The sequence below is a fragment of the Sinocyclocheilus rhinocerous genome, unplaced genomic scaffold (assembly GCF_001515625.1).
Source record: "Sinocyclocheilus rhinocerous isolate Xijiao unplaced genomic scaffold, SAMN03320098_v1.1 scaffold2117, whole genome shotgun sequence".
NCBI classification, from domain to species: domain Eukaryota; kingdom Metazoa; phylum Chordata; class Actinopteri; order Cypriniformes; family Cyprinidae; genus Sinocyclocheilus; species Sinocyclocheilus rhinocerous.
Genome location: NW_015626361.1, coordinates 484,102 through 493,855, shown reverse-complemented (window position 1 = coordinate 493,855; position 9,754 = coordinate 484,102). Strand labels below are relative to the sequence as shown.

Below are 9,754 nucleotides of genomic sequence, written 5' to 3'. Positions count from 1 at the left end.
TCTAGTATTTATGTTTCAATTAAAATACAGTTACGGCCAGTGCTGTTAGTTTTTTTTTCTTCTCTTGGAAAACGTGCCATGGTGTGAAACAGCTACAATAAACCTGAGAGAACACAAATAATTAATAAACCATACTTTATAAAAGAGTGAAATAAAATGATGTGATTTTCCAAGTTAATGAACCACTGTATAGAACTGACAAGGTTCCATAAATGTTGTTATAAGTGGAAAGCTATTTTTGGTGTATTTTGTTTTTATTTATGTGGGTCTACTTTATTGAATTAAAAATGAACAGACCTGAAAAGACTAAAAATGTAAGAAATTGTTTGTATTTCCATATTAAACATGCATTTAAATATGTTGCCTTGTTCTTGTCATGGCCTATTTCTCATTTCTAAAAGAAGTCTGTGGTTATGAGTGTGAACCAAAGAAAAATTTCCAGCTAACATGTTAGTCACAGACAGGTAGGTGGTCACTGACAGAAAGCCTTCATTTCTCTTTTGTATGTTGTGTAAATGATGGGGTGCTGTAGCCCAGATTTGAAACTGATCAGACTGTGTTTATGATCCTCTGGAAGGAAAGATGTTCCAGGATATATATATATACACACACACACACATACACACACACACACACACACACACATGCTACTTAAAATGTAAACTGACTTAGAATTACAACCAGCCATGCCTGTATACATTTTAAAGTTGTGCTATGGGGGGAAGAATGCAAAGTATTTATATTGCACATATTTAATCCAAAAAGGTGGTTTACAATTCCATCACGTAATTGCTTTAGGCATCAATCATGATAGATGAATGGGTAGTCCAAACCGGTAGCCCAAACGTGCTCTGCATTGTGTGGATTACGCCGTTAAATTTTCGAGGGTGGTCGGGGGTCTTGGTGTGGAGTGGGAGGGGTCGACATGTGAAGCTCTGTCTTGGGCGCATTCTGTGGTATAAACCAAACCACAGTCCCGCGAGCACAGCTGTCAGGTGTGCGTCACCGTGGACCACCGATCAGTCACCGCGCGCTCTGCTTACCGACACCGAGATGTTGCACTGTCCTACTTGACTTTTCTTACCCGTTTCTCTGCTTCTGCACATGAAACAGAGCGCGACAGTTCCGTCACTGATGTTGTAGGGCACAAACTCACTCTTGTCTGGTCATGAAATTATAAACGGGTGCATGGATAGTTGGTTCCTCTAAGACTACCCTGCCAAAACTATAAAACATGACAGCCAGCTGGTACAAAATCTCTGTCTGTCAACAGGAACTATTTATATTTATGTTTTAAGCTAAAACAGAAAGTTGATTATGAATATATAAATAATAAATTGATTATGAATAATAAAAACGCTCGCCACAAAGTCCCTTAAATAAATAGGCTAGAACAAGAACACGGAAGTGCAGTTATTTGGTTTCTCACTCAATACGTTACAGTACTTTTACAGAATTGGAGGAAGAGAGTGACACAGAATCATTTCATAATCAGTTCAAGTGTGAGCCATTCAAACTTTGGGTCATTATTCAGAAAGCACATTAAATGGTATGTGGGCTTTAAAGGGGTCATATGATGCGATTTCAATTTTTCCTTTCTCTTTGGAGTGTTACAAGCTCTTGGTGCATAAAGAAGATCTGTAAAGTTGCAAAGACTAAAGTCTCAAATCCAAAGAGATATTCTTTATAAAAACGCGTTTCAGAAAGGCGGGGCATAGAGGAGAAACCAGTATGTGCAGTATGTGGAAAATAATGTGTTTTTTGAACCTTAAACCGCATAAACACATTTCATTACACCAAATAATGTTCTTTTTAGCAACATCATATGACCCCTTTAAGGTTTTGTCAGGTATTTCACACTTACATGAACAGAAACAAAAACGACCTCTACTGGTCAATTGTTGTAATTGATTTTCAAACTTGGTGGAAAATGGTGTAAAACTGCTGATTTACATATAAATTGCATAAAACAAGTAATAATACAGTTATTATAGTATACAAAATGATGCAAAAAAGTGGTACGGGTCAACTTAAAAACCACAAACTCTGATTTGTAGGTCAGTCACAAAGTATTGTTTGTATTGGTTGAGAAACAATCTGTGAAAAACATTAAAATCTGGCAAAGTCACATGGTTAAGCAGTTATGTTGTTGTTATATGGCATTCATGTGTTAGATGGTAAAAAGCTCTTATGTGAAAATATTTTTTTGTGGGCAGATCATGTCTGGTCATCTGTCTATCTAGGTTTTTAGGACACAGATACAGTCAGTCACTTTACACAAGTTATAAAGACTGTATACTTCAAACATGTGATCAGAAATACAGCAAGCAAGTGTTTTTTTGTCATCTGGTGGCTTCTCTCATGAGTTCAAATACCTAGTGTGGTTTATATCAGTCATTTTCAACTGGGTTTGCCTATTCTACGCCAAAGATTTAAGTGGTGGTCCTACAGTATCAAAATAGTACAAAAATAAACAGAAATCAAAAAGTGAAATAGATTATTATTATCATTAACATTATTATGATCAGCAACATTATTATGATACAGTATGCAACATTACTATGATACAAACTATATGGTCAGTTTGAATTCAGCATATTCAAATCAGCTAATTAGAATGATTTCTAAGTGTTCATGTGACACTGAAGACCTGAGCAATGGCTGCTGAAAATTCAGCTTTGTCATCACATGAATAAAATACATTTCAAAATATTTTCAAATAGAACACTTTTTTTTTTTTTTTACATTGTAATTGTTTTTACTGTATTTTGATAAAATAAGTGAAGCCTTGGTGAGAGGCTTCTTTCAAAAACATTACAAATCTTAATTATTATGATAGACAATAATGAGGAACAAAACATGTTTATGCACAAACAAGATACACACGCAGATACACACACACACATACATAAAATCTACACTAAGCACTAACACATGAGCACACACAAATGCCTACATATATACATTTTAAACCACCACAAAACACGCGCACAAAACAAGATGAGCTCTGTACTTTTGCCCACTTCAACACAAAAGAGCTCATTGTCCAGTTGTCATTAAGAGAACTGCAGCATGTTACCCTAAAACCACATCTGCCATGTTCTTCAAACGTGGGGAACTCTGCTGTGCCATGTCACTTGACCTTTTATCTCTATCATGACAGTGCAAAAACAGCGGAGAGAGACACATTAATGATCTTTAAAGTGGCCTTGAGTCCATATTTCACAGAATTCATGATCCGAGAGAGTGCCAAAAAGATATTATGAGACAATATGAAAGAGAAAAAGAGACTCAAATTTTTTTCCAAGACTGATGTAAACAGGATGTCTGGGGTTTGGTAAAACCTTTCAAAGAAATCGAGACAAGCTATGTGTTTCAAAGTAATCTGAATCTTCCCACTCAAATGGTATTTCACATTCACAGGAAATCAAACGCCACATTAATCAGAATGCTTACAGGCAGAGAAGAGAAAATGAGTTAAAAGAAAAACCCAGAAATCATCATCATGTGTAGTAAAAACCATGTGGAAAATTGCACATGAGAATGTGTTGACAGGGAAGTTGATGATATTCGCTTAGAGCTTTTTAAAATGAATTTTGATGAACTTTCGCTTTGTGTTCTTGGGTTAACATAAACATCGCCTGTATTGTAGGGCTATACATTAAAGCTCTTAAAGTATTAGCAGTCATGCTACGTTTCTTGTAATCATGTTTTTGTTTGATCAGCTCATGGATTGATGACATGAAACAGCACTCAATCACATATTTACATTCAGCCATATGACAGATGTCTTCATCCTAAGGTATACATTTTTATCTGAGCTACAAAAAAAGTTACAAGGGCACACAAAGCCATACCAACCTACACAAATTCACTCAAAAAGGGCAATAGCATAGACTTTTGTTGTCACTGGACAATGTACAGTGAGACTGTCATTACCCTCCTTTAGAAGACCTCTCTGTAACATTATCCCATTTCTAACATGTTTAGATATGAGATATTAGTTTAAAATTACGCTAATCTTACCTGTACATTATCTTAAAGCTTCTGCTAAGCTTCCTCTGAGGTCATTTTCACTACACTCGATGTATATATATATATCTCGTAAAAACTTTATTTATATCATTTTTGTTACAAACGAGAATGTTTCCTGGATTTTTCAGATTAAGTCAAAATGTTTCCTCATAGGCCATATAGCTAAGCCTGTATACACACACGCACACATATGGACATCTATAGACACATATATACACATGCATACCAGTTCTGAAAGAATGTGTCACATGCAGTTTGTTACTGGAAGTGCAGGAAAATGTGCAACTTCAACAAAATATTTATGTCTGATGTTTTGCGGTGTTGTCATTGGTATGACTGCTAACAGCTTTTTTTATATGCCTTGAATAACTTAATTAAAAACACAACTCATATACTTCTGAGACACAATCAAATAAATACACTGTAAAAGATGAAAGAAAGAAAGAAGAAAAGAATCTCCAGTTGATGTTGACAGGAAACTTCCCTCCACAATGTGTGTTCCCCAGCATTACACTCTTACTCGTCACAGACAATTGTTGTTACATAATTTCCCCTTTTTTTCTTTTGCACTCAGCATCACTTATTTTAAAGGCACCTGATCAGAAGCACTAAAACCTCCTATATAAACTCAGACCTTCATTCTGGTAAACACTGACAGGCTGGGTGACTGACATCAAGGAAACATATATTCTACGTACCATCACAAGTAAGTACTCAGGTTTTACCAGATTTTAAAAAAATACTGTTTGAGGAAAAATGTGGGGGAGTGTGACAGAAGAAATGAAACAGTGACGTTAGACATTCTGTTCTGTTTTATCTTGTGCACCGTTTGTCTCACCTCACACTTGTCTCTTCTCTTTCTCTGAGCAGGATGAGGTTTTTGGTTGTTGCCGCTGCTTTTCTGGCTGTTGCCAGTGCTGCCAGTCTTTCTCTGGAGGGCATGGAGTTTCACGCATGGAAAATGAAATTTGGTAAGAGAGTTTCCTTCTTTAGTTTGATCTAAATCTTCTTTAAAATCTTAGGAAAAGAGATTCACTGGGTTCTTTTTACTGGCTGAATACTGAACTAGACATAACAGACACAGAAGCCATTCAGACAATCAATCAAAGACAGAAGAGTTTCGATGAATCTCACACATTGTTCACTGTGTCCTTTCTCACTTCAGGTTTTTATTCTAGTGTATTTGAGAAATGACTTAATCTAACTCAGCACTTGACACGGAGTAACTTTTCCAGGGTTACAGGTATACCAGTAGTTCAACAGGTTGCTTAAGGAATGTGAAAATATGTCTTTGGTTGAATCAGAACACCAGAACAAATTCAGGAGATGCCTGAACATAAAAAAAAGACAAAATTGTTTGTTAAATTATTTGACAGTCAAATAATTTTTTCATGTTTTTTTTAAATTGTGAAATTATATTTTAAACATTACAGATGACTATAATCAAATTCATTGTGTTAAAATGTATTTATTAAGATATTTATTTTCTGTCAAACATCATTTTCAAATATTTGCATTATTTAGTACACACATTTCATTTATTTAATATTTTAAACACATTAGATTTTTATTTTTATTATTATTATTATTTTTTTTTTTTACAAATGTCTGTGGAAATATTTTAACAGCAAAACCTTGTGCTTGTGTGTATCAGGTAAAACCTACCGTTCTGTGGAGGAAGAGTCTCACCGTAAGCAGACCTGGTTGTCCAATCGCAAACTGGTTTTGGTCCACAACGTGATGGCAGATCAGGGCATCAAATCCTACAGGCTTGGCATGACATACTTTGCTGACATGGTAAATTAAAACACACACACACACACACACACACACACGTTTACTTTGCTATCTAAATGGGGACATTCCATAGGCGTAATGGTTTTTATACTGTACAAACTGTATTTTCTATATTTTTATACCAGTTTTACAAATGAGGACGTCCCCAAAGGGAGGTTTTTGGAGATTTTGTCAGGTTTAGCTCACTTTTGGGTACAAATTTGTCCCCAAAATATGGTTAAGTAGGTACACACACACACACACACACACACACGCACGCACGCACACACACACACACACACACACACACTGGTTTCCCTTTTTTATGGGGACATTCCATAGACGTAATGGTTTTTCTACTGTACAAACTGTATTTTATATCCCCTTACCCTACCCCTACCCCTAAACCTCATGGGACCTAAAAAATGTCCTAAAATTTTTTACTGGTATTACTATACTTCTGGGGACATTTGGTTCTCATAATGTAGAGAATACCAGGCACACACACACACACGCACACACACGCACGCACACACACACACACACACAGAAACAGGTCATTATAATAATCATCATAATAATAAGTGAGAAAACTGATTATGAATGTGGAGTGTATTTTTTATGTTTTTTATGATATTATTTTGTAATATTTTAATAAAGTTATAGAAATTAATATAATATATAAAATTAATGCTCTAATTCATTTAATTTTTTTTCTTACACAAAACTTTAGAATTCATCATATTTCTTCCTTCTGTCCTCTCTCAGAGCAATGAGGAATACAGACAGGTGGCGTTCCATGGATGCCTGGGCTCCATGAATAACACGAAGGCCCGTGGTGGTGCTACATTCTTCCGGCTGAAGGATGCTGTTGTGTTGCCCAATTCCGTGGACTGGAGGGACAAGGGCTACGTGACCGATGTTAAAGACCAGATGATTTGTGGATCATGCTGGGCCTTCAGTGCAGTAAGACTCACATTTTTGCCTTTATAAACAGATCTTACATGAAAAATGCTTATAGAATCCATATAGTCCAGTTCAGCATTCTTAACCTTTCTCCTTCTTTTGTCTCTCAGACTGGTTCCCTTGAGGGTCAGACATTCAAGATGACAGGGAAACTGGTGACCCTAAGTGAGCAGCAGCTGGTGGACTGCTCTGGTGCTTTTGGGAACATGGGCTGTGGTGGTGGACTGATGGACCAGGCCTTCCGGTACATTGAAGCCAATGGGGGTCTGGATACAGAGGAGTCCTACCCGTATGAGGCCATTGTGAGTCCTAAGAATGTTTGAATAATAAATAATTCTGACCGTAATGCTTCAGCTGATTTTTTTAAAGAATTTGAATTATTTTTGCTCATCAATATTCTCCACGCAGGATGATCAGTGTCGTTTTAACCCGAGTACTGTGGGTGCCACCTGCACAGGATATGTTGATGTTGCCAGTGGGGATGAAAGTGCACTACAGGAGGCTGTTGCCACAATCGGCCCTGTATCTGTTGCCATCGATGCTGGGCACAGCAGCTTTCAGCTCTATGAATCAGGTAAGTGTCATCACCTGTTTTTTAGGTGTTAGATTTTAAATGTGACATTTTTATTCATTATTTATTCAGCTTTTAATTAGAAATTTGCTGGCTAATTTAATAAAAAATCTTTCTAGGTATCTACGATGAGCCTGAATGCAGCAGCTCTGACTTAGATCATGGCGTCCTGGCTGTTGGATATGGAAGTTTGAGTGGAGAGAACTATTGGATCGTCAAGAACAGGTTAAGAAAAAAAGCACAAGATGATGAAACAAAACTTAATAATAATAAAAAAAAGTACACAAATGAAAAGAAACAAAACAACTAAAAACCTCAAACTGCTGTGATTTTAGCTGGGGTCTGGGATGGGGTGAAAATGGCTACATCCTGATGTCCAGGAACAAGAACAACCAATGTGGCATCGCTACTGCAGCCAGTTACCCTCTGGTCTAATGGGTGAGTTCATCATATGGCTTTAGTCAGTTCTCAGAATTGGCGCAAGTTCATTTACCTAAAAAAAAACAGGCTTATATAAACATTTAAAATATAAGCTTAAATTTAATAAATACATTTCATAGTTTACTTCGCAGTTAAGAATTAAATGCTTTTCTTATGTTCTACAGGAAAGGTCAACGTGGACCTCCATGGTTGGGAGAATGGAAATGTGGACCGTTTTGAATGATTCTACAATAATACCTCATAATCATACTTTCATTTTAATTAAAAAACTGACCTCAGCTGTTGTTTTTATTTTCAAATCCACTAACAACAAAAACACTATGTTACTGTGAAGTATGGAATAAAAATGTCTGAAAATTCACGTGTGGTCTATATTTTATCGTCAAACATAAAAATTCTCATCCTTGTGGTTGCTTAGTCTATTATTTCTTTTTCATAATTCATAATCAGCACAATGCTCTGTATAGCATATTTTAAAAGACACTAAAATTCCAATGAGAATGAGATAGTGTGTAGATGTTTGTGTTGGCTTGCTTTAACTAAACAGTTCTTGATTCCAAATCTTTTTTTTTTTTAATCATGGAACCAATTCTGCTAAAAGACACTAAATACCATCTTTTGAACACTAAAATACCAATCAGTGTAAGTCAACTAAGTGTCTGGCTTGTTTTAACTAAAAAGTTCTTTAAAACTGTCAGGAATCCAAATCATGAAACCAAGTTTCCATTGTGAGATACCTGAGAATCTGCTGGAAGCTTCCACTTGAAGCTCGAGATCATTTGATCACATGCGTGTGTTTTTACTTTCAAGAGAGAGAAGGTCACATAGACCTCTATTCCTTCCCATCTGTCAGTGATTGAAAGAATTCATGAAAATACAATAACTGAAAGAAAAACATTACAGTTCAGAGGATACGGTCCTGAGAGGGTGTTTCAGTAAAGTTTCTCTTCCAAGAAAGTCTATCAAGCCTGGTTTGTTTTTAATGAACAGATGCTGATTTTTATTGAAATAAACAGATTTAAACAGACCCTGTGATATGACTTCAAAAGTATTTCTGCATACAGTCATTATTTATTGATTGCTACTATTATTGGCTTTTAGGCATCCTCAAAGACAGAGTGTGTTCATTCATAATCTAATTTTCAAAAATACACATCAGTGGGTCTGTTCAGTACTTCAGTTTGTGTTTATACAAAATACCACAGACGCAGAGGTCATGGGTTCTTTTATTTGGATTGTATCCCACACAGACTTCATAAGAAAGCTGGTTCATATGTAATTTCATTCACAATTAGAAAGCATTAGAAATCTATCTATCATTATTATACATAAATGAAGAATTATTTGTGGGTATTTTTGTGACATGACTTGTCTGGCTTGACTTTAATGTTGACTGTCATGCCATTAACTATGAATTGAGGTCTGTTAAAAAGAATTAGATATGCTTTTAAACATGAAAGTTTTAAAGTGTAGAACAGGTTGATTGACTTTTTTCCATCTGTTTTGGGAATAATTCCACAGTTATTTCCTGATTACATCTCTTGCATTCCATGCATGTTGCCTTGTTCGATCAAAATGGCTTATAGAAAATGACTTTGCACATTCTCCTGCATTCCAATCAGTGCGTACTAAAGTGTACTATCAGTGGTATGCAAACTGAGTGAATTATAATTTGTTTTAATTGTAAAAGGCAGTTTTTGTGTATTTTTAAAGCCAGTTTAACAAATCATACCTTACAATTATAATAATACATCATTATTTAGTACAGAGAATAAGGCTTTTTACAAATTACATTTACATTTAGTCATTTAGCAGATGCTTTTATCCAAAGCGACTTACAAATGAGGACAATAAAAGCAGTCAAAACTAACAAAAGAGCAACAATATATAAGTGCAAATGACAAGTCTCGGTTAGCCTAATGCAGTACACGTAGCAAGGTGTGTATATATATATATATATATATA

The 9,754-nt window shown here is 35.6% G+C and overlaps 1 protein-coding gene across 1 annotated transcript; it reads left to right on the top strand.

The window, feature by feature from the left end:
* Positions 1-4,694: 4,694 nt before the first annotated feature.
* ctsl.1 (cathepsin L.1) lies at positions 4,695-8,131 on the top strand. Its single transcript, XM_016517094.1, has 9 exons — positions 4,695-4,741; positions 4,906-5,006; positions 5,690-5,832; positions 6,580-6,777; positions 6,888-7,079; positions 7,186-7,351; positions 7,468-7,573; positions 7,684-7,786; positions 7,954-8,131. The coding sequence occupies exons 2-8, from the start codon at positions 4,907-4,909 to the stop codon at positions 7,781-7,783; spliced, it is 1,005 nt and encodes a 334-aa protein (XP_016372580.1). The 5' UTR covers positions 4,695-4,741; position 4,906; the 3' UTR covers positions 7,784-7,786; positions 7,954-8,131.
* Positions 8,132-9,754: the final 1,623 nt, after the last annotated feature.